This window comes from Montipora capricornis, chromosome 14 (assembly GCF_036669925.1).
Source record: "Montipora capricornis isolate CH-2021 chromosome 14, ASM3666992v2, whole genome shotgun sequence".
NCBI classification, from domain to species: Eukaryota; Metazoa; Cnidaria; class Anthozoa; order Scleractinia; family Acroporidae; genus Montipora; species Montipora capricornis.
In genome coordinates, this window is record NC_090896.1 from 48,526,685 (window position 1) to 48,551,684 (window position 25,000).

The 25,000-nt window shown below is 40.0% G+C and overlaps 3 protein-coding genes across 3 annotated transcripts in view; all 3 read right to left on the reverse strand.

Moving 5' to 3' along the window:
• The window catches only part of LOC138032071 (extracellular matrix-binding protein ebh-like), a 61,556-nt gene extending 37,911 nt beyond the window's left edge, over window positions 1-23,645 (reverse strand). Inside the window, exons 1-6 of the mRNA XM_068879657.1 lie at window positions 23,068-23,645; window positions 14,014-17,990; window positions 9,497-13,161; window positions 2,825-8,691; window positions 1,762-2,089; window positions 498-1,120 (exon numbers count right to left, since the gene is read on the reverse strand). Of these exons, the coding sequence (XP_068735758.1) occupies window positions 498-1,120; window positions 1,762-2,089; window positions 2,825-8,691; window positions 9,497-13,161; window positions 14,014-17,950 (14,420 nt within the window). The 5' untranslated portion in view covers window positions 17,951-17,990; window positions 23,068-23,645. The remainder of the gene's footprint in view (window positions 1-497; window positions 1,121-1,761; window positions 2,090-2,824; window positions 8,692-9,496; window positions 13,162-14,013; window positions 17,991-23,067) is intronic.
• A 115-nt stretch (window positions 23,646-23,760) lies between these two features.
• LOC138031290 (uncharacterized) overlaps window positions 23,761-25,000 on the reverse strand; it is an 8,546-nt gene continuing 7,306 nt past the window's right edge. The window contains exon 3 of the mRNA XM_068878991.1: window positions 23,761-25,000. This exon is cut by the window's right edge and continues 771 nt beyond it. The gene's annotated coding sequence lies outside the window, so the exon portion shown is untranslated.
• The window catches only part of LOC138031288 (flagellar attachment zone protein 1-like), a 1,854-nt gene continuing 614 nt past the window's right edge, over window positions 23,761-25,000 (reverse strand). Inside the window, exon 1 of the mRNA XM_068878989.1 lies at window positions 23,761-25,000. This exon is cut by the window's right edge and continues 614 nt beyond it. Coding sequence (XP_068735090.1) covers window positions 24,154-25,000 — 847 coding nt within the window. The 3' untranslated portion in view covers window positions 23,761-24,153.

A 25,000-nucleotide genomic window follows, 5' to 3' on the forward strand; every position in this document is an offset into this window, starting at 1 on the left:
CAAAAATCTCCCCGAGGTCTAACGATTTGCAATTTTTAAGTTCAAGGAAAAGATTTTATGAAAAGAAGGGAGCAGGGTTGGCGCAGTGGTGAGAGCACTCGCCTCCCACCAATGTGGCCTGGGTTCGATTCCCAGATCCGGCGTCATATGTGGGTTGAGTTTGTTGGTTCTCTACTCTGCTCCGAGAGGTTTTTCCCAGGGTACTCCGGTTTTCCCATCTCCTCAAAAACCAACATTTGGTTTGATTTTATTTTATTCCCTGAGTGTGCCCAATTAGCGCTCGTATGCTAAATCCAGTGACACTTAAATAAAGTTATTATTATTATTATTAAAACGCTCTCAGAGGCTGGTTCTTAGAGAGGCAAGAACAAATTCAGTAGCGTGTGATCATTTGGTTCCTATCAGTGCTTGTCGCGCTTGTAAAACTAAGCTTCAGTGCTTCGAATGTGAGAATTCTTTTGTTGAAGTAAAGACGAAACTGTACATCATTTCAGTACTTCCACCTTTTCGAACTTCTGCTTTCAATCTGTGCAATCTCATACTCTCCATCATCCTCTTCTTCAAGAGTAAACTGCACAGGTTCGTACTTCCGCTCCCTATAAACCTGAAAAGATGACGTAGATCCGGTTGTCCACGACGTCACAGGGCTTCGGCGGGGCATGGGGTCGATATCAATTTCCAGTTCTGTGGTTGCGTGGCGTTGTTGTATGTCGATATCTAAGGTACTGGTTGTTTGCCTTGATGCCTCATTTTCCGTAGTGGCGTTCGTCTGTTGAGCAATGTATTCCACTGTTGTTTGTAGTCTCTGCGAGTGAATTTCGAATTCCGCTGTCGAGGATTGACGCGTCAAGGTGTAGTCAAGGCTTTGTCTGGGACTTACATTTATGTCCAGGGTCGTTACCTGCGGTTGCACGTTGATGTCATCATGTGTTGCTGTCTCTTGTCGACGCCCCTTGACTTCGACATTTAGTGTGGATGTCTCTATTTGATCCTTCAAGGAATCGGTTTCTTCCAATTCTTTCTTACATTGTTCGTAAGCTCTGTGGCTTAGTATTAAGTCGTCCTGTAAGCTCTCGATCTCGCTTTCAAGGTCTTTAATCTTACGCTGTAAGGTGTTGACCTGGTTGTCAAAAAAATTAAATGTAAAAATTAACAATTTAATCACATGTTAGCGTCAAACCATTGCTCTGCCAACAAAGTTGGATACTCATCATGAAAGCATTTTCATACTCAGCGTATTAAAAACTAAAAAAACATGAGTAATTCTGGGAATTTCCTTGTTTCTGGTCGAAACTACGACTAATAATAATATCATTTATAATGCTGCACAAATTTCATAAAATGCTCAAATATACTAAAACTGTGGATTTTTTGGCGTTGAAGGCTCACTCTGATTGGCTAATCAAACTCCGAATATCCTTTGCTATTCACCTCCAAGCAACTCGCGCGGGGTTTGCGCACGAAATTATTGTAACATTGCTGAAATAAATGAGTTTAAATCATCGTTTTGAGCTATATTAGTGTCGGTAGCTAGTGTCGGTAGCTATCAGTGTCGGTAGGTGGTGGTGGGTATTTTCCTCGCCTTGTAGGCACCTACCTCCACTTCGGTGAATAATTGTTAATTACTTTACTATCCTTAATTTTAGAGCACTGAAAAGATTGATAGGGTTATCAGAAATAGAGATTTCTTGTAAAGACAACTCAAATGTTGGACTAAAGATCCGATCGTGGATTGTTCGCTCTAGAGCCACTTAAACTAACCTGATTGGTCTTCTGTTCTCGTTCTACGTCATGTGACCAACACACCCTTCGTTGCTCTTCAAGCTCTTGCTCCAGTCTCTCTAGATGAGTCTGTTTGGCTGTGATGTCCTCGTTAGCTTCGTTGAGTCTCCTGTGAGTGTTCTGTAGCTCGCTTTCGAGTTTTCTGAGTTCAATGCGGGTGCTACTAATTTCTTGAGATATTTGCTCTTTTTCCACTGCTCTGGAGTCAAACTCTCTTTCCACGATTAACAACCTCTCCTTTGCCGCCTTCAATTCAAGCTCCAATCGGCGTTTTTCTTCCTCTAACTGCCTGATAGTATCCTCGAATCTTAAACAAACAAAGAAAAGAATGGAATAAATATTTAACAGTGATTTCGCCGTCCGATCGCCGCTAGCCACTGAGATCGGTGATGGTTTTACAGCGATTATTTAACAATTATTCCATGAGCGCGCGTTGGATATGAGATGGTAAATACAACCAGAAAAATATAACCAGTCTCGCATCCAACAAGCGCGAATGGAATAATTGTTTTATTAAATTCCTTAAACTCCAAAAATTTGAAAGTACGAAATAAGGTGCGAAAGAAAGCGAGAAAATCCGAGCGAAATAAAAAAAACTTGATGAAGATGCGATAATGTGTAATACCTTGAGGTCAGACAGACGTAGGCTCGTCACAAAAACATTTCTCAGTTGACTTTTCGCGTACTTGTAAACGTCGGAATTGATCCAAACATTCCACAAAAAATGTTGTTTTTGGCTTTATTCAGATAAGAAGTTTCGCTTTCCAGCGAAAAAAAAATTAGCTTAGCAACGTTTAGCGCAATCACTTACCATATAAGGTTAAACTAAGGTATATGAGCAGATAACCGAGATTGAGTGAACCAATCAGAGCACGCGAAATGCATTATCCGAGGTTGAGGACTTAATAAAGACAGTTATATTTTCGCAATATCCTACTCCTCCTGCTCCTGCGCTCTTTAGGACAGCCGCTGTAAAAGCAAACCGCCTCTTCATACAGTGCATAAATTAATGAAAGTAATTTTAGAACGGCAAGGCAAATACCTCCGTAGTTTGCTCCTGCAATCACCAAGGTCAAACTCCAGGTTTTGCTTCTCGTGGATTAAGGTTTCTTTCTCCATTTCAATCTTATTGTAATTTTCCTTGATAACAGTGTATTCAGAGAACATCTCTTCTTTTTCTTTCCTTGTTTCTACGGCCTTGTTAACAACATCTTCTTTCAACATTAATTGCTCTTGTAGGCTTTCAATCTGCCTGTTGAGATCCTGATTTTCTTGGGTAAGATTTAAATTATCAAACCTAGAATTCCTAATTTCTTCTTGCAATCTGGTCTTCTCTCTTTCATACGAATCCAGTTCACCTCTTCTTGAACCCGCCTCTCTCTGCAAGTTTTCCAACTCTCTAGTAACTCGCCTCAGTTCGTCTTGAGCTTCGGAATTGCTTAGTTTAACCGCAGAAAGTTCTTCCTTAAGGCTGACGACCTTCTCAGTTTCAAATGAATCGTATTCATACTTATGCATAGAAATTTGACGCTTTAGTCTCTCAATCTCCAGCTGCGACTCTTGAAGTTCGTCCTTTGTAACCACCATTCCTCTCTGCAGCTCAGATATCTCGTCCTTAAGCTTCCCATGTTCTTCCTCACGATTAACTTCGTCAGTTTTGCTTGTTGCCAACTTATCTTTCATCAGTCGTAACTCTTCCTCTGCCCTGGCCTTATCTTTACGTAAGGCAAACGTTTCGTCTATGTAAACCTCTCTCTCCGCGTTCGAAGTGTCTTGATCGTCCTTGCAGTGAGCCAGCTCTCTATTCAACGTGGAGACTTCAAAATTAAGTGAGTTTATTTGGGCGTTCAATTCACTTATGCGATTCTCCTTTTCAAACATACTTCGTTGATAGCCGTCGACGGACCTCTCGTGCTCGAAAACTTTCTCGGATAACTCGATTTCGGATTGGTGAAGTCGTACGAGTGCTTCTTCTAACTCATCCCGTAAACGATTTTTCTCCGATGCGGAGCTGTTTTTATATTCATCACTCTGTCGTTGTAAGAACTCGGCGTCTTTAGTCTTTTCGTCCAGTGCCCTTTGAAGCCGAATCATCTCCTGACTTTTGAATTGCTGCTCATCGACGATTTTCGTTTTCTCGTGAACGAGAGCATGGTATGTTTTCTCTAACTCAATATACTTTGATTCAAATGTTTGCAGCTTCTCTTCAAGGTATGCCCTCTCTTCCGTACTGAGGGAATGAGCCTTATATTGACTGAGTTCACGTCGTGCGGCGGAAAGTTCCTTTTCAAGACCATCTATCGTCCTGGATGAGTCTTCTAACTGAGTGCTTAATTTCTTGTTGTCTTCTTTAGCATAATCGTACATGTTTTCCACATTCGAGAATTTCTCCTCTAACTCATTAATTTCTTTTTGAAGACCTTCTGTCTTGCCTTCGGTGTCCTCTCCTCTGTCCTCCAGATTTCTCAGTTTTTGATTCAATGAAGCGATCTCGTGTTGCAGTGCTTCTTTTTCTTGACTGCATTCACTTCGAGTACCACTGAGTTCCTCTTTAAGGACCTGTATCATCTTCTCTGAGTCTTCTATCTGCGAACTTAGTATCTTGTTAGCCCCTTGAGCTTCATTATACATGTTCTCAACAGTCGTAAACTTCCTCTGAAAATCCAGAATTTCTCGTTGAAGAGCGTCTGACTGGCCTTTGGTGTCCTCTTGTCTTCCGTCCAGTTCTTTCAGTTTTTGTTTCAGTAAAGCGATCTCATTTTGCAACCCTTCTTTTTCCTGGTGACAATACTGATGAGCAATGACCAGCTCCGATGCCTTCTTGTGCGTTTCCAAGAGCTCTCGCTGCAGCCTTATCTTCTCGTCTTCACTTTCCTTGCAAAATATTTCCAGCTCCTTACATTTGTCCAAACTCGTTTGAAGGTCAAGCTGCAGGATATTGAACTTTTGCGAGTAATCTTCCAAATCTCTGACGCTGAAGATTCCATCCTGGTAGCTCAGAAGGTCTTGCTTCATTGTTTCATTTGTTGCCCTGCATGTTTGTAATTCCAGTTCCAAATCTGCTACTTTCGTTCTCAAGTAATTCGTCTCTTGTTGCAGAATCTCGCTCTGGATTTCGCTGGTTTGAGTGTCATCCTGTAATGTGCAAACAAGATTGTGAGCTGAAATCTTATCATTTATCAGTCTTTCTTTCTCCTCTTCACATTCTTTCAGTTTCCTCTTCTTTTCTTCCAGCTTCTCAATTATTGTCTGAAACTCCTGACTGATCTTTTCTTTCTCTCTGGTATGTTCTTCATAGGATCTCTCTTTCTCGTTGAGATCTCTCTTAACAGTCTCCACTTCATCGACTAGGAACGCTTTCTGTCTTTTGAGCTCATCCACGGTAACATCTTTGTCTTCCATCTCCCGAGTTGCATTAGCTAACTTACTATTTAATTCATTGATCTGGTTCTTTAAAATGTTCAAATTCTCACGATCACTCAAACTGCTGTTCCTTAAATCATCTATTTCGCCAACTAAATGATCCCTCTCTTTTTTACTGTCCTTTAGATCCCGCTCCAAAGTTGAGATGTTTGCTTTCAAATTCGCGAGTGCATTCTGTTGTTCAGACTTTTCAAGTTGTTCAAATTTTTGAGACTCCTCTGCGTCTTTAACTCGATATTGTGCTGTTCTTGCTGCGTCTTCCCATTCTCTTGCCTTATCTTTCCACGTTTCACAAATGGCTTCTAATTCTCCAACCTTGCTTTGAAAGTCCAAAACCTCAATTTGCAAGAGATCATTCTTCTCTTCCATCTCTTGCGCAACGTTCTGCAACTGTTCCAACTTTTCTTCCTTTGCTTGTAGCTCGTATTTCAACTCGGTTACCCTTTTGTGAGATTCGAGATTTTCTCGTTCCAATTCTTCATCCCTTGCAAGAACTCTGTTGTACGAACATTCCATCAATGCAAGCTTTTTTTCGTAATGCAGTACTTCTCTGCTGAGATCGTTTTTCTGGTTTTCAATTAATTCATAATTCGCTTCGATTGAAACCAACTTTCTCTGTGCTTCACTCGCTTCCTCTTGTATCGCTTCCTTGGTCAACTTAACTTCTTTGTAAGATTCCTTTAATTCAATTAGCTGATTATTCAAACTCTCGAGCTCCAATGAGGTGTGGGTGCAATCACGGCGAGCTGCTTGGTAGTCTTCTTTAACTTGCGTGAGCTCTAACCTCAAAGCTGCAAGTTGTTCTTCAGCTTTGGCTTTCTCTGTGACACTTTTTTCATGGATAAGTCTAAAAGAATCTAACTCACGCTGGAATTTATTAAGCTGGCTTACGAGTTCGTCTCTCTCCTTTTTCAACATGTTTTCCCCTGATTGAAAGTTTTCGGTTGTTGTTGTTGTTGTTTCTAGAAGTTGATAGTTGAGGCTCTCCTTTTCTTTCCTTAGCCTCTCGCAGATTAGCTGTTTCTCTTGATTTGATGTCTCTAGCAGAAGTATTTCACTTTTCAGCTTGTCGCATTCCCTTTTGTTCATATCAGCTACAGTTTCTGCGTCTTCCAATCGCTCTTCAGTTACTTCCAATTGGTGCTTTAATTCCTTGTTGCTGTATTCAAGTTTCTCCGTGTTAATCTTTGCATTTGAGAGATCTCTTCTGAGGTTTTCGAGTTCACTCTCGAGACTCTCCCTTTGCAATTCCAGCTTCTCAATCTCAGTTTTCTTCCTTTCACTTTCTCGTAGTTTAATGTCGTTTTGTTGCTGTTGTTCAGTGAGCCTCTTCCGGTTTTGAATCGCCTCCGATTTCAAATTTTCAAGCTTCAGTTTTGTCTTCTGAAATTGAGCTTCCAGATGAGATCTCTCCTTAGTCTCCTCTAGTAATTTCCGTTCATGTGTTGTCAATTTAGTCTTGTAAGAGTTAATTTCTGTTTGTAAATGACTCTTTGCAGACTGAATTGAGTTATAAGCAACTTCAAAATCTGATGCTTTCTTTATCGCTTCCAAGAGATCTTTCTGTTGTTGCGATTCTCTCTCAAGATTAGAACTCAATGATAGTTCCAGTTTTGACACCTTCTCTTCCGCATTGAACAAATCATTACCTAGATTCTTTATCTTACTTTCGTTTACGGCACTGAATGCCTCCATCCTTGTGATCTTATTCTTGCACATAAGCAATTCTTGGTCAAGCTCTGTTATTCTTTTGAGTGAATCAATAGACTCTTTCTGGAGGTCTTTTTCTTTTTGCTCGAGGTATGCAACTGCCTGCTCCAAATCAAGTACCTTTCCCCGAAGACTATTCACCTCTCCTTGTAAAGAAGTTTTAGTTTCATCACAATCTCCGTGTTCCAACTCTAGCTTAGACAGCTTACTGTTCAGGTTCATTATTTCCGTTTCCTTGTATTCTTTTTCTAAGAGAATACTCTGGTACTGATTGTCATGTAGAGAAACGAGCGAGCCGTTCATCGATACCACATCTTCAGAAGGCTTACTTTTTTCCCGCAAAGTTTCGCCCAGTCTAGTCTGTAAGTCAGCACTTTGTTGTTTTATAACACTCAATTCGCTTTCTACTCGGCTCTTTTCTCTCTCAGCACTGTCCAAGGCAATCTTCATTTCGGAGGAATCCCTTTTCAAGGCCATGTACTCCTCCTTTAGTTTTTCCTTGTCACTTACAATTGTGGTATACCTCGCTTCCAGGTACGTTAGCTTTTGCTGCAGGACTGTAAACTCATATTCTCTCTTTTCATATTCACGAGACATGGCTTGGTACCTCTCTCGCAAATCGATAACCACGTCTTCATTGTATGAGCCATCTTTCTTTAGCTTTTCGTTTTCATTTCTGAGCTGTTCCATCGTCAACTTTAGGTGTACTACATTAGCTTCATTAGCTTCTAGTTCTGTTTGTAATTTGCCAATTTCTTCTTGAAAGTGACCTTGTTTCTCTTTCTCTTTTGAAAGGTCAATGTTTAAGGTCTTAATGTCCTCCTCCAAAGCGTTCTTCTCCGAACTCAACGAAGCAATTACGTTGTCTTTCTCAATAGCAGTGCTCTTATGCGCCTCAAGACTTGCACCTTTTTCTCTTAAATCTCTCTGCAAGTCATCGACATCTTCTTTTCTCTTTTTTAATCGTGATTTGGTGTCTTCAAGTACATGTCGCACGGTCTCCAGGTCTCTTAGTGCTTGATAAACCTCGTCTTCCAAGGTGGAAACCTTGCCGTGCTTTTCCACTAGCTCTCTATTTAACTCTTCATTCTCGTCGAGCGCTCTACCAAGGCGTAACTCAAATTCTGAACTTTGTCTCAAGGCGTCAAATAAATCCTTTTCACTGTTATCTCTCCTGTGCTGCAGTATCTCAAGACTCGACTTTGTTTGAGAAACCTCTTCTTGCAAACCACTGATATCGTTTTGTAAATCCCCGTTTTCCATCTTCAACATTTCAATCACTTCTTCCTTCCTCGTCATTTCCTTGCTATGATACTCTATTAGAATGTCTTGTTCCTGTACTCTACTTTGAAGACAACTGAAGTCTCTATCGCCATCGGTTCCTTTTGCTGCGAGCTCATTCATTTGTTGCTCCAAGTTGTCTTTCAGCTTTTCCGTTCGTTGAAGTTGTGTTTGCAGAGAAAACAATTTGTTTCTGCTTTCCTGAGCTTCAGATCTTAAGCGCTCAAATTCTTCACTGTCCTCATCACGCGCCGCTCTCATAACGTCCAGCTCAGCCTGGAGACACTGGACCTCTTTCTCCAGCTCATAGCTGTTCTCTTGGCTTTCACGATAACCATTTTCTAGGCTTGAGACTTGAGCCTGAAGGACTATATTCTTCTGCTTAACTTCATCTTCCCTCTCCTTGAATTCAACTAGCTGTTTTTCTGTATGTGCTACTTTACCTCTCAGAGAATCAGCGTCGATTTTTCCTCTGTTGATAGTTTCTTCTTTCACCTATTTTAAGAATGACAGAATATGAGAGGAAATTTTAAATTACGGAATAAGTCAGAAGCAATCTTCGTCTAAGTCTAGACAGTGTCCGGCAATAAAAAACGTAATTTCATAGTTTTGTGCGTTTTTTGCATCGGACTTTGCAAATGCCCGATACCAACCAAATATTCTTGTAATATCTGTTCTGAACCTTCTAGCACTCTTGTTGATATTAAATTTCCTTAAGGCTTATTTATTCCTTTAAGGCTGAAATGCAACTTTCACCTTTCATTGTTTCAGAATTTAATTCTGAGCCAGACCTTTGAATTCTAGGACGAGGACGAAAACGAGTACGAGTTTTGACTGCCTGTTCTTAGCAAAAATACTTCAAAAATTTATAACACGTACGATTAATCTTTCTCTTTGTTAGCAACATAGGTTGCTCAGTTATTCTTATTGCTGTACTGAGCCTTTTCCTGATCGAAAAATACCAAAACTTCTACCGTGTTGTTGACTTGTTTTGACACGACGACAAAACCTCGTACTAAAATGACGACGGTGTCACGTTTTTCCCGCCAAAATGACGCCTGGTTTGCGCGCGCTCACTGTTGTTCTATGAGAAAATCTCGTACTCGTAGTCGTTCTCGTCCTAGAATCTAAAGGTCTCTATTCTGCCCCCTCCAGAGGCTCTTTGCGTTAGGCGGGGGATAGTTTAGCTTTGGGAACGTGACAAAACGCTATTATTTTGTCACACTCATTTAGAGCCGTCTGGGTGAGAGGCAGATAAGCACTGGTGATTTTTAGCCGAGTGTAACCATTTTGCAATTACCTTCAAGGAACCCTCTGCCTCGGCTAACTGTTGAAGTGCGGAGCTCAAGCTTGATTCAAGTTCCTTCCTCTTTGTCATCAACAAATCGTTTTCCCTTTCCTTATCCTTGACAGTATTCTGCAACGATTTTATTTCCCCCTCTAAAATTCGCTTGGAATCTTTTAACTGTGCAATGGACCTTTCTTTGACGTCCAGCGTTTCTTTAAACACGTCGCACTGCCCTGTCAACTCTGTGACTTGTCTCTGATAACTGATCATATCATTTTTGTGTCTAACGGCAGTCTGTTTACACTCATCGAGTTGAAATTCAAGATTTCCGTTTACACCTTGAGAATCATCCAGTCGGCTCTTAAGAGCTATTGCATCGTCTTTGCATTTTTTTGTTTCGTCGCGTGCTCGTTCCTTCTCAGCTATGGCCTTCCTTAACTTTGAATCCAGTTCGCTTGTTTTTTTGTGTTCCTCAAAGTTGTCTCGTTGAAGACGAGCAATCTCTTGTTGCAAGCGTTCAACCTCTTCCTTTAATGACGCGATGTTCTGCTTCAAACTGTCTCTCTGCCCTTCGAGAAACATTTTGCTGCTTTTAAGTTGCTGAGTAATTTTATCTTTTTCGTCTACCTCTTTGTTCGCCATGTCCAGGAGTAGTTTTTGCTCAACAACTTTCTGTTCCAAATTCAGAGCCTTATCAAGAGCTGCAGACACTTGCGTATTTGCATCTTCCATTTGCGCGGCCAACGTCCCTCGCTCGTTGGATTCAAAATCATATTTGTGCTGAAGATCAGCTAGTTTGCTCTGTGTGACAATTAACTCTTGTCTGGCCTCTTTTCTTTCACTTTCGTTTTTCTTGTATAATTTCTCAAGATCTCGAATTTTCTTTTCTGCGTTATCGCTTTCGCGCTTGCTTTCATCATGTTGTTGTTTGGATAGTTTACATTCCGATTCCAGGACAAGAATCTTACTGCTCGCACTTTGGAGTTCATGCATAAGATCACTTTCTGTTTGCGATGCTCTCCTGAGTAAAGTTTCAAATTCGAGACACTTTGAACCTGAGACCTGGATTTCTTGTTCCAAAGCTGATTTGTCCTTCTCTAATCTAGCTACCAAATCTTCTAAGCGTGAGATGTTCTGTTTGCAACGCTTTATCTCATCACCTGAATTTTCTATATTTCTCTGACTGATATCATTCTTTGATTTGCTTTCTTCATACTCGGATTTTACATTCTCCAACTCGCTTTCTAAAGAAACTTTCAGGGATCTTAGCTCTTCGATTTGGGAATCCAATGCTCTATTTTGGTTTCGTAGTTGCTCAATAACTATCTGATCGTCCTGCAGTTCTCTCTGGGCTCTAGATCCATCCTTAGTTTCCTTTGTGAGCTTTTCTACCGCGTCACTTAAACTAAGCTTCAGCCGATCTCTTTCTCGCTGTAAGTTCTTGAGCTTTTCTTCTTGGTCTTTGTTCTTCTGCAAGGCAAAGTTTAACTCTTGTTCCATTTCATCCTTGGAGTCGTGAAGACCCTGGAGGTCTTGCATTGCTTTCTCTTCGTTGCTCTCATACTCCAGAAGCTTTGACCTCGCGTCTTCTTGGACGACTTGGAGATTCTCAAACGACACTTTTAGTGTCATTCCCTCTTGCCTCAGAGTGTCCAATTCTGTCAGCAATTCATTAATTCTCTGGTGTAATTCTTCGATTGTTTCCTCTTTTTTACTGAGCGATTTCCTCAGAGACTCTGCTAATCCTCGTTGCTCTTTGAGTTGGCATACAGCCTTTATGTTTTCTTCTTTGAGTTCGATATTCTTATTCTTGGAGTCAGTGAGTTGTTCTTTAAATGTTTCTCTCTGTGCTTCCAGTGAACGTATCATAGATTCCAACTTTGTTAGTTTGTTGCTGCTAGCGAACAGAACGACTTCCAGTGAGTCCTTTTTCTCACGAAGATTGGCAATTTCCTCATCTCGTTGCACAATGTCTTTCTGTAGGTTACTTATTTGTAGTTTCAAATGAAGCTGCTCGCTTTTGGCTGTATCCAACTGAATGGAGTAACTGCTGTTATTCTCTTGTGATTGTCGCAGTTGACTTCTAATTTCATCCAATTCTTTCACTGCTTCTTCATAATGTGATTCCATCACGGAAACCTTCTTTCGCAAACCGTTCAGTTCCGCCTCGAGATCGGATATTTTATTTTTACAAAGGTCGAGTTCCTTGTCTGTCAGTGTTGCTTGCTCCTCATTTTTATTGAAAAGGGTCTCAATAGTGGCTACTTTCTTACGAGTTAACTGCAATTCTATTTCAATTTGTTCCTTCTTCCGTTGCGCCGCTTCCAAAATTGGTCTCATGCGGTTTACCTCATCCCTTGTCTCCCACATCTTATCTTGCAGTGTGCGTCTTTCATTTTCTTTTTGGTGCAAGTCTTCGCTTTTCTTCTGCACATCAGACTTGAAATAATCGTTTTCAGACGTCAGCGATGTTATTTTGGCCTTGTATTCCTCTATGACTCGTTCTTTCTCCGTTACCTCTTCCGAGAGTTCGCTGAAAGTTTTCTCGCTTTTTTCCAAACGCAACTTAACCACGGAAAGTTCCTCGATCGTCTTCTTGTTGGAGAGATTAAGGTCGCCCGAGTGAAACTCAAGAGTTGCTTTTTCTCTGAGTGTGTTCTCCAAAACACCTTCAAGCTTGTTGATTTTCTGTTCCAGAACAATCACCTGGCGTTGAGCGTCCAATTTATTGTGTTCACTCGCTTGATATGAACCCTGTAGCTCAGCCAGTCTTTTATAAAACGAGTATATCTCCTCCTCCAGCCGCTGCTTTTCGTATTCACACACTTTGTACATCGCCTCAAGTTCTTGAAATCTCTCCTGGTTTTCCAGAAGCTGGTCTTGGAGTTCTCGTTTATCTTGTTGAAGCATATCATTCTGTGTTTGATTTTTCGCGAGTTCCGTTTTTGTTTGTTCCAAGTTGGTCTCAAGTGTGGAACATTTTTCTCTCAGGTCAGTAATACTGCCAACCTTGTTCGCGGCATCCTTTCTTAGAAGGTCCAAGCTTCTTTGGCAATCGTAAAGATGATTTTGTACCGTTCCAAGTTCATCCTTGCATTTCAACAGTTTTGCTCTAACATCTTCCAGTTGCTCTTTGTATTGAGCCTTTTGCCTCTGTGCGTTATTTAATTGACCTTCAAGCTTCGTTGTGCGATGTCGACTGCTCTCCAATTGCCTTTCAAGATCATCGTTTTCTTCTTCGTTTCTCTGAATATTCTGTCTCAATTCGGACACCTTTTTCTCTTCATGAGAAAGACGTTGTTTTAAATCTTCTTTTTCGCGCTCGCTGAACTCGTAAGCGGATTCGATCTCGGACAAGCTCTTTTGGGCTGCATCCAATTTCCCTTCTAGTTCTTCAATCTGTCCAAATTTGCATCCATAATCAGCGTCAAGCTGTGACGCTTTGTTCTTGATCACTGTCAGCTCGTCCTCGAGGTCGTTGATGACCTTACGCGCGGCATTTAGTTGAATCTCCAGATCTTTAACTTTTTCTTGAGCTCGAGCGTACAAGTCTTCAACAGTCGTGAGCCTGTTGGTGACTCGGAAAAGCTCTCTCTGAATATTATCCTTCTCTGATCTTAGAGTGCTCAGGGTGTATTCCAATTCTGCGATCCTATCCCCAGCATTTTGAAGATCACCTAAATTAGATAGAAAGTTCAATTGTTAACCTCAGGACTCCTACGTTCCACATCACCTATTACTGGAAGATGACACCACTTACATGGTGAAATCAAAAGTTTAAACCATCTTTCAGGATCATCTATCGATGTCTTGCGTTCCCAGATATTAGAGAGAGTTTGAGTCGAGTGTCGTAAAACCAAAACCAAAGTAATTACTTTGGCCAATCAAAAAGGACGGAGACAATCCAGTAAACCAATCAAAACTCAAAGTAATTACACGTAGCCGACACAAAGCGCGGGAAAATGTACACGCGCGAGCCACGATTGGGTTTGGTTTCACTTGTGATTGGTTGAAAAAGTGGCGCGAGAACTTTAAACCAATCACGGAGTGGAGTAATGCAAAACCAAAGCAATTCGCTAACTACTTTCGAAAGTCAATTGAAAACCGCCCTAGGAAAGGGAAAAACCGGAGTGCTCGCAGAAAATCTCTCGGAACAGAGAATTCGAAGAGAACCAACAAATTCAACCCGCCGTTGAGTCTATGGTTTTAACCCACGCACATTGGTGGAAGGCGATGGAATGCGAGTGCTCTCACCACTGCGCCAGCCCTTCTCCTCGTTTTCAGAGACCAAAAAGAAAAGCATAAGCGCGAGTGCGAAGAACCTAATCCCTTCTTACTAAACGTGATTGCAGGGAGGAGAAGACGTTTTAGTGCCGAGTAGTGGACCTTACTGACTTCTATAACAGCTCGCTTTGTGCAACTATGGGTTTTTACTATATCCCGTAGACTGTTGCGACGAAGGCGAAGTTAAGATGTACCAAGTCTACTGTCGGATTACACAAAATGAATGAAAAAAGATGACCACTTACCTTCTAAGATTTCTCGTTTTTGATTCACAGCTTGACCAGTCATGTCGTTTTGTTCCACCTCCGTCCTCAAATGTTCCATCTGTTTTTGCAAATGGTTCTTTTCCTCTTCAAGCTTTTCGATCAAATGACTCTTTGACAAAAGTTCCTTGCGATAAAGATCGCATCTCTGCTGGTGTTGAACGAACTCTTTTTGCAGGTGAGAGTATTCCTCTTTTGTCCTTGTCAGCTCCTCTCGCACCTCGTCCAGTTGGTCTTTCAGTGAATCCCGCTGTTTTAAAACTACTTGTACCTGTGACTCAAACTTGCTGATCTTCAGTTGACTCGTGTGGACTTCATTCTGCCGTTCCTTATGGCTCTTGTTGAATTCGATCTCCACTTCACTGACCATCTTCTGAGTATTTTTCAGTTCCTGTTCCAAATTTTCATGTTCTTCTTGAAGAACCTTGTAAGCATTCTCCCATTCTAGAACTTTATCCTTTTCCGCCCGCATCTCTTGTCTTAGGTCGTACGTTTCCATTTCAAATGATTCAACATTTGACGTAGTGTTCACAAGTTGAACTTGAATGCTCTCCAGCTCCTTCTCAAGGTTCTCTTTCGCTAGCCGAATGCGTTTGTTTTGAGACTCTTTCGAGTGTACATCCCTCAGGTGCACCTCAGAGTCTCTTTGAAGTTCTTGAAGCCTTGTTTGCGTCTTATGTAGTTCCTCTTGATATCTCCTTGCTGCATCTCTTGTTTCATCCAGAAGCTGTTGCATCTGCTTCTTCTGCTCTAATAAACTCTCAACCTGGTTTTTAAGCTTTGCGACTTTAGCTCGCTCTGCTTCTCCTCTTGTTTCTTTATCGTTCTTTGAAGCCCTGTGCGAATTCTCAAGTTCAGAGAGCTTCTTCCTTGCATCCAGTATCTCCTTCGATAAATCCTCCTTCTTAGCCTCTGAATTCTTAACAGCGTTTTCAAGTCGGTCATTACTTTCCCGGTGAGCGAACACCTCTTTTTCAAGCTCGTCTATGGTGTTTCTGCAAGTCTCCAACTCCTGGCGCAGTTTCTTCTCGTGCAGCTGTATCCCATTATACGCATTTTCCATTTCTGTGTTCTTGGCTTCCAAAGAAACAGCTTGTTTTTGTAGCTGCAGGTTTTTCTGTTTCAACGAGTCTCGGTCATCTTCAAGGTCTTTTAAGAGGGAAGTCATTTCTGAGAGTTGATTTTGAACCAATTCGAACTCGACCTCTAGAGACTTTGCATCGGGTGCGTAACCAGATGAAAAGTCCTCAGATTCGTTCATGGCTGATTCTAACTCCTTCTTGAGTGCACTGTTATCTCTTTTCATCTGGTCAACCAGACTTTCTTTCATTTCGCTTTCTTTGGTTTGTTGTTCAAGCTTCTTAACTGTGTCTTCCAACTCTCTTTCAACTTTTCTTAATTCAGTTTTGCAGTTCTGGAGCTCCATGTCTCTAATTTTCAAGGTCTTTTCGTTCCTCCGAAACTCCTGAATTTCACCTTCAAGACCACTTATTTTTGTCCTCAGCAGTAGATTGTCTTGTTGTGACGATCTTCTGTCGCTGTCGAGACTTGATTCTAACCTTGAAATGTTCCTCTGGGCTCCAAGAAGCTCGTGCTGTAATCGTTCCTTGTCGCTCTGAATCTTCTCGCACATTTCTTTCCATCGCGCATTGTTATCCTTCATCGTGATTAACTCAAAGTTTAATTTGTCCCGTTCTTGTTGCAAGCGTTCATTATCCTTTTCTTTCAGAGACGATTTTTCTCTTTCGCTCTTCAGCTCACTATTCAGAGCATCTTTCTCTCGCTGACATCCTGCGAGTTCGTTATTTATAGTCTCAAAGTCGTTTTTGAAACGCTGAATTTCCGCTTGTAAAAGGTCTTTTTCTTCGTTCAGCTGTTTCAGCGTATTGTTCTTCTGTTGGACTTCTGAGCTAAGTTCCTGATATTTCATTTGCTGATCAATCCATTGGTTGTCGCGTTGATCCGTTCCATCCATCGCTCTTCTGTTAGCAACCTCCAATTTTTCAAGTAAGTTCTGCTTCTCTCCCAATGTACGCTGCAGCTGTTTTTCTGCCTTGTTATATTTGTTATCTAGAACTATCATGTCCCTTTGAAGATCTGCTTTCTCCTTTCTTTGTAGTTCAATCTTCACTTCAAACTCTCCAAGCTTCTTGTGCGACGACAACACATCCTGATGAAGTTGCTCCTTCTGTTGCCGACACGTTTCATAACCGTTCTTGAGCTGCGCAATTTTTGTGTTTGCCGGGAGCAACTCTTGTTGTAACTTCAACTTTTCTTTTTGACAAATTTCGTATGCGCTTTCAAGCTTTGCCAACTTCTTCCGTGCAACCACAAGATCACTTTCAAGATTAAAACGCGTCTGTTCGGAAGACCCTTCAGCACCATCCAGTGTGGAATACTTCTCTTGATACTCTATCAACTCACGCTGCAGGTTTTCGTTCTTCAATCGGGACTCATCGTAGTCGGCTTGTAACTCGGCGAATTTTCGTTCAGATGCGAGGATCTTTTCCTGTAGATTATCTTTTTCCTGACCAATCTCTGTTTGCTTCACCTGCACTGCGGATCTCATGGACTTGAATTTGTCGAGTTCAAATTCACTGGCTTCCAGTCTTTCTCGAATCTGTTTTATCAAGTTGTCTTTGGTAGCAAGCTCTCTTGTGTGATTATCGTTTATTACGTTCTGCTCCCGCAACTGAATTTTTAGCCTGGATAATTCATCTCTCTCTGCGTGACTGTTTGAATTAATTTCTTCAATCTTTTGCTTCTGGAATTTTCTCTGTCGTCTCTCATTTTCCAATTCAGTTTCAAGTTTTGAGACTTTGCTTCGGAAGGTTTTTATTTCGTGTTGGAATTTACGCTGCTCCTGTAAATATTTCTCATTCTGTGCTCTGCTGGCCGCCAAATCGCTTTTAAGTGTTTCCACGTCAGTCTCTAGCATGTTCTTTGCAGCTTTTAGCCTTTCAATTAAAGTCTCTTTTGAAGATATTTCATTCTTCTGAACTTCATGATGTCTCTGATGCTGCAAAAGTTGTACCTGCATGTTTTTAAACTCTTGAATCAACTGTTCTCGCTCTGTTTGAAGTTGGTACCTCTGTGACACCACTGCCTTTCTAAGTCGTTCCTCAACCTCCGACATCTTATTTCCAAGCTGAATTACGTAGTTCTCGTCAGCTCTTGGAGACGACTCTCCGTGCCTAGGACTCGACACGGAAGCGAATCGATACGATTCTCGTGTACTACCGATATCTTCTCGTTTTCCGCTTTCTAAGCTGCGTATGATTTCCTCATAATGCGAGGCAGTGTTTATTAACTCCTGTAAAGTTTGCTTGTCTTGCGTAATACTTTCCACAGCAGACATAATCCCCTCTCTACCCAGCTGAGTTTCGCGTGCTTCGCTTTCCATGTGTATTCCTTCTTTTTGAAACTTCAATTGGCTTTCTAACCAGTCCTTTTCTACACAGACCGCGGATAACTCAGCTTGTACCGCACTTAAACTTTCCAATGACTGTAGTCGGTTACTTTGGGTAGTTTCCAGAATTTCCTGAAGTTTGTCATTCTCCTTGTGCAACCTGCTGATAGTAGCGTCCTTCGCCTCGAGAGCTCCTCTTGCGCATGCGTACTGCTGATGCACCTGTTCTATGTTTTGGTGTGCATTGGTTAGCTCTTCTTGAAGTTGTTTAACGGCGATTTCTTTACACTGAACCACGCTACAAAGCTCCTGTACTTTATTTTCGCGCTGAGCACTTTCTTCCGAAACGGGTGTCGTCTGCCTTGATTCACGAACCGTTGTTAATTCCTCTCGGAGGATGTGAATAATATTTTCTTTCCCTTCTAATTCCGCTTTCAGTTCTAAGTTTTCTATTTCAAGCTGCACGTTGCTTGCCATGTCTTTACGTCTTGTGTTGTCGTAGGCTTCCATTACGAACCAAGATTTTAATTTGCGTGGTAAAACAATAACCCTGAGAACAAACAAAGTAAAAGAGAGATGCTCCAATAAACATTTAATTCATGGTTTAATTGGCAATAATTGTAAAATAAGGAGGAATCGTTTTTTAACCTTCCTAATCGACTTCAACTTAAAATTCGAATAGTGCCAAAATGTTTACTTTTTTAATCGTGTTTTCGTTTGCGGTTGAAATAGCGAGACCGAAGCCAGTAATTACACAAAATAGAAACCGCGAATGGTTGGTTTTCATGGAAACCTGAAGGCGTCACGAAGGGATGTTCAGCCTAAGTGGTATTGTTTACAAGCCATTAACTTGGCAAAAACGATACTATATTCCCGTTTCAAATGGTCTATAATGTTGGCTTAAGGCGGTTAAGTGTCGTAAAAAGTATCAAGTAGACCTCTTGCTTCATTTATTCGCTGTAAATGAAATTTTCATTTTCACCTTGGTTAAAATTGTCTTTACTCCCGCACCAGAATTTTAAAAAGTAGATAAATTACCTGGCAAACAAGTATTTAGTACAACAATATTTACGTTTAAAAGGAAATCATGTAGTAAAAAATCATAAGAAAGAAACGTTTAATTTGATCATGGATTTTTTTCTATAGTTCAGGGTGTGCAATATTTGAACTGAATAAACAATAGTAGGAAAATGAAATTGTTGAAAAATAAAAATTTATCTGTCGTTTGAGTGCTAGGAATGATCCTTAAATAGCAGACTGAACTGGAGGGGTTATCATATATGCATGCTTTTGCACAGATTGTCAGCTAAATGGAGCGCTGGCAACTTATCTCCGAGGAAGTTCATCCTAAAGCTGTCCACCAAACATTCCACTCTAACGGCTAAGTTTTAATTACAATCATAAAGTTTTGTCGAAGCGGAGATATAAATGACTTCAACATGATTTCTGCAGTTATCAAATTCTACAAGTTTTTTCGGTAATGTTGTTCATAACCAGCTATTTAGTTTTACGCCGATATATCACACAAACGAAAAAGATGGAGTTACGGGCTGAATTTAAAACTGGAGTTGGAAAAAATATCACCTTGTCCAGTGTTAAGTTATTGCCGTTCAACATATACTTGAAATACGCTAACAAAATACTCCTAACATTTCACCTATTTTTTGCATCCTCTGAGTGAAAATTTGGGAAACTTAACAGGGAAAAAGGACAAAAGGTTTTAAGTTACAGGAAACGGTCTGCCATGATATTGGAAAGTACAATATGTTTAACATACTCTACCTATCTCGTTCGTCAGAGATACGGTTCCCAGTTGAGGTTAATCACATAGTGATATCAGCGACCTACCAACACCTAAAACGGTTCAGGGGTTTCCTCCCTTTCTTGGTACAGAAACTGAATTTCTCAATGTTCCTCCCGCATAAAATAAATTCTATATGTCCATTTTGTCAGGTCTTGGTGACCGCAAGGTAAATAGCGCCAACGGGAAAGTCTTTTAAGGGAACTCCTTGTTTTCAGTGGGATGATGTATCTGACCAATAAGATGGTTGTATTCCTAGGCCATGTTTATAAACAACGGTACTTAGAACAAAGGAAAACAAGCGTAGCACCCGCGCAATTAGCTTAATTATTGGAATAAACAGTTTGCATCTTCCATTGTTTAGAAACTGTTAGGTTTGCGGAACTTTTTCTCAGCCAATGCTAAACAAGGACAAACTAAACTGTTACCTATCCATCGAATATGTTTTTTGTGCTTCCCATCGGCCGTCGTTCTTCCGCCTAGTTCACTCCATCCTCATTTTCAAGCGAAATTCCTATGCTAATTTGCTTTTGCTTCAGATATTAAAAACTGGTTGTCATTTTGCGCCTGGTTTCGAATCGAAACATGCTTAATTTGATGTTATCTAACTATAATAGACAAGGGCTTTCCAAAAAAAGCTTCGTATATTCAGCAATCATATGTTTGAGTTACGGTCGTATTCAGAAATATGCTTAGTTTTTGAATGACGTGACAGAGTCAGTGTCAACCTCGTTCCCAGGGTCTCTCGTCTTCCCTTGCGTCAGACAAGGTATTAATTAAAGAGGAAATCGACTTTGAAATCGAGAACTAAGGATAGTGTCCAAAATTGAGAGATTCAGCTTCAAGTTTTCTTCGGCAAACGGCAGCGGGCTAAAATAACAAATGTTTGATTTCATTTCACTTCTCAGCTTTTAAGAAAGTAATAAAAGAGAGAAATTCGCTAAAATAATAAGATCTTCTGCTTCAGTGAACTCTCTAAAGGTACATTCGCCGAATGCTACTATATTCAGTCTGCTGGATCAAAAATTTCCTCATCCACTAACAAAGGATGTGCTCATGTATGCCTCATAGAGCTTCTCTGAGCTTTTACGGAATATTGAAAAACATATCTCAATTCCGGTTGCCTTTGTATCTTAAAAAAACAGCACATTTTTAATGGTATCCGCCAGTATTGCGTAGGACTGGCGCTGAGCATTTAAAAGTCGAGGAATTTTTCGGCCAGAGTACAGTTTGTTGCGCCTTATGAAAGTTCCTCAATGTTTGTATTTACTGTCTCTCAGCGCTAAAACAAAAGAAAGGAAGGAAAAGTTAACTCGAAATGCTTAAGTATAATGAATCTAAATAGCAATCGCATTGATCGGTAGCAACCGTGTTTGCTGTCGTCCCTTCCCCTAAACAGCTGCCGAGATCATTAACTCCGTTCGATACCGTGACACAAACGAACCCTTTGTTTATAACAATCGAAACAGGAGCTTCGTATATATTATAATTGTGGTCGTCCATCGTACGATCATGGGCAGTCAAACCAAATGCAACTTGGTCAGGTTGCTTCGACCAAGGCGCACTTAGCTCCCGCCGTGCTGGAGGTAGTGGATCCAGCTCAGGACGGGACCAATATTCAACACTTGCCCAGAAGAAACTTTTTCTTCTGTTATCGCATTTGCATTTGTCATTATTATAACTCATGTATACATATATATATATTTATATAAATCTTACTTGTGTGGGAAAGGAAAAATGAAAACATTAAAACACTACAGAACTGTTTCGAAAGAGCCTGATGGTCCTCTCTCGTCAGGTGCATGAAACACTGCCTGACTAACGTTCCTTTTATAAGTTGATGGTTCAAGCATGCCTTATCAAATATTTGGTTGCGTGCCGGCACGCACTCGCCAGTTCGTTCCTTTTGTTCTGTGTGCCCGCTCCCGGTTTACAAGTAATTATAAAGCTCCACGATTGTTGAGCACTCTTCGACTCAAAGATAAGGTTTTCACGTTTCTATATATATATATGTACATATGTACATATATATATATATATATATATATGTACATATATGTCCATATATGTACCCTTCTATATCTAGTCTATCCTTGCTGTAGAGTTTTCGATGCGTTTCGCAGAGCGTAGTATATCTGAAGGTTGAACTAATCAATAAGACATAACTTTTTCTGTGACTCTGGGTTTTACGCTTACGCGATCATCAGACAGACTTTAAATGGAGTATTAAAGTCTGTCTGATGATCGCGTAAGCGCGAAACTCAGAGTCACAGAAAAAGTTATGTCTTATTGATTAGTTCATACATATATGTATTTTTCAGTTTTTCTTAACCCTTTTAATATATATATTTACTTTTTTTTTCCATCATTGTACATAGTTCCGTAATTCACCCTTCGGGTTGCCATGGAGTATTTTTAATAAAATATCTATCCTCATCTATCTCTACCTTCTGCAGCAAATGTTCCCGGCTTGGTGTGGCAACCAAAAAAGCTTATACACTCTTTTTTATTCTTATTTGGCTTAGGCCAAACGTTCCTATTCTTTTGCCATTTGAGCCCGAAAACATTCTTAACCTGATGTTGTTAACGATTTGTGGTAGACTAATGCCATCATGGTTTAAAATTGTTTTCTTGATACAAGTTACTACCTGAAATACTGTAGACTCCAAATTCAACACAATGAAGACATACATTAGAACGTACATGAACCCTACGTAAAATTCAATCTTTGAGCCTTCCGTTGCTCATTTTTATTTTGTTAAAACTGGTTTAATTAAACGTGTTTAGTTGGTGTGAATCGGATATTGCCCCATTCACACCAAACCTTAAACATGTTTTAAACATGTTTAGTTAAACACGGTTTCAAAAAAGTGTTTTCTTTTTAAATCATGTTCACTGACTTTTGGCGAATATAAATTTAGCACAGGTGAAAGCATTGGTTTGAAACAAACCTGAATATCGTGGAAATTAACCAGTCCTACATTTTTCTGAGACTAATTTTCATTTTGTTAAACCCAGTTTAATTAAACATGTCTTGTCGGTGTGAATGGGGTATAATAACTCACTGACAGCTGCCCTTCAGTGTGTCACGCAATAAGATAATATTGTTAATATTAAAGACCCCCAAGTATTTGAGTTAAATTTCCTGTTAGACCAAAGTTATACATTTCTTTTACCTTTATTTACACTAAGCATAACATAAAACAAATGAGGAAAATAAAGACGTTCTTAACTAAATCTCGGCCTAGGTAGGCCATTCTTAAAATTTTGGGTCCTTCTCATCCCGAAAAAAAGTTTCTAATCAGTAAACACGTGTCGTGTATGAGCCCAGGTGAGCAGAAACGGCCAGAACGGTCAAGGAAAATTCGCCGAACGCTGAAGATACCCGCTACAGATAAAATTGTATCTTTTTTCAGATCTCTGTTTTCAAACAGGGGAAGAAGAATTAACATGAAAATCAATGTTTTGGGATAACAAAGTAAATATTTGCGTTCACGCCAAATTTTCTGTGAAGCTATTGGTCAAATCATTTAACGTGTTAAACAACACTGGAAAAAATATCATTATATTTTTTTCTTCGCTTTTGGATCTCGTACCGTAAGAAAAAAGAAAGCTCGACCCTTTTCCCGCCAAATACAAACTTTCAATGTTCGATATCACGGTCATTATGTTCAACATTGCATTCCATATTATACCTGTTTTACTAGCCAAAGGGGAGTTTTGTTCAGCTATACAAAAATATATAAATATCTTCATCTGCATGCAAAGACACTAACTAGTGTTTCAAACTGAGAACAAATATGCGGGATCTTCCTCGAACAATTACCTGAATTTAACTCTAGTCGACGAACGTACTTGCGACCGCCGTCAACTCCCGGCCACGGGTATTATTTTGTAATCTCCCGTCTTCAACACATAAATCAAGATGAAAACTGCACGTGAAGAAATCGAGTTTCCAGATACCACAGGTGGGTAACCGAGCGTATCGTAAATTGGGATAAATTTTATACCTTTCAAAGTAAAGGCGACAAGATTACGACCACATTACTGAAAAAGTATATATATATAGTCTACAGTACCACGAGGTACTGTTGCCATAACAACGCAAACGAACAGATGTTTTGCTGTAGAGGGTTGGTAAATCCACTGGCTTGTATTCTGTACACGGCATTTTGGATTTTTATGTGGTACAAGGGACAACAAGACCGATTTTGTCCAGGCGTTCCTTCCTGCTTTGCTATTGCACTCAAAAACTTAAACCTCCTAAAATTTCCAAAACGTAATGCAAGAGCAATTAAAGATCCCTTATTAAAACAGCTCAAACTTGACCATAAATAGCAATTCAGTATTTTTTCCCGAAAAACAAGGTCACCAAAAAAGGGAAAGCAGTCTCTGAATTTTTAACTTGCTCTGTCGAAAGCTATGTTTGCTTCCGATTGGCTGTTTGCTTGAAAATTTCACGCAACAGTCGCAGGTAACATTTCAACTATTCAGTCTCGCTACAAACAATGGTCAAGTTAAAAAAGCCTCTATTTTTATTAAATTCGACCACAAGGCGAAGTGGACTCCGCAAGAGACACTTAATTATAAATTAGAAACCAACTAAAAACTCAACAAATTTCAATATTTAGAAAAGTTCATTGTAAAGTTTGTAGTAGTATTAAAAGCAACCACATCTCAACCTGATAAATAAGAAAAAGGTATAAATTTGAATTCTTGCGGATACTATCCGCTTTTCAGCTGAAATAAAAGACAAAATGTTGGAATTTTAAGACAATGTTTGTCATTAATTATAAAGGAGTCGCGCATAAATCGCAGACTGAATTTTAAAAAACAGGTGTGGATCTTATTTGTAGTTAATCCATGAAAACTGATATATAAAGCAACAAAACATGGAGTAAAAATTTCAGAGTCAACTTGTAATTTCCATTACATCACTACAGACCGAGTTTTTCTTTGCATTGTCAACGATATTTAGCGCCTCCTTAAGCCACGATACCTCTGTTTCTGACACCAAAAACTTTCTCCTAATATTTCTGAAATCTGCGCATTTTTTCTCCAAGCTATTTCTCAAATGCTTATTTTCCTCTGCCAGTGCCAACAAATTATCATGTAGATCGTTGTATTTTTGCTTAAAATCTTGGAGAGCGAGATTTTGCATTTGATTCCTATTTCTCGCCTGCTCCAGCTCCTTTTGTGTCGCTGTGAGCACGAACGTTAGCTCTGAAAATTTTCCTTGACTTTTCAAATTTTCCCTGAAAATCTCGTTAAGCTCTTGACAAAGCATTAAAACATGCGGATCATTTTTGTTCTGGTCTGTTTTGGAGTCACTACACTTTGCTTTGTTAGTATACTCGGTTAATTCTTCTCGAAGTTCATTCACCAGGTCCTTATACGATGCAGCTTCGCTTTCTAGCATTTCAATTCGTTTCTGTCTTTCAGCTTCAACATTTCCCCAATTATCTACAACATTTCTCAATTCCTGAACTTCTTTGCAATATCCTGCCACTTCAAATTTCATCTCTTGTTTAATCTTTTCTTTCTCGTGTTCGCATTTCTGTAGTTTCTTTGTAAATACTTCCATTTGATTCGTCACTTCGACTGCTTGGTCATTTGATGTGTGTGCCTCCGCCTTCAGTTTGCAAACTTCACTCTGATACTTGCTTAATACCTTTCTCAATTCTTCAATTTCTTTCAGTCCTTTCTCGTATTCCTTTGTGTAGACTAAAATCGCTTTTTCTAATTCCTCGACCCGCTTT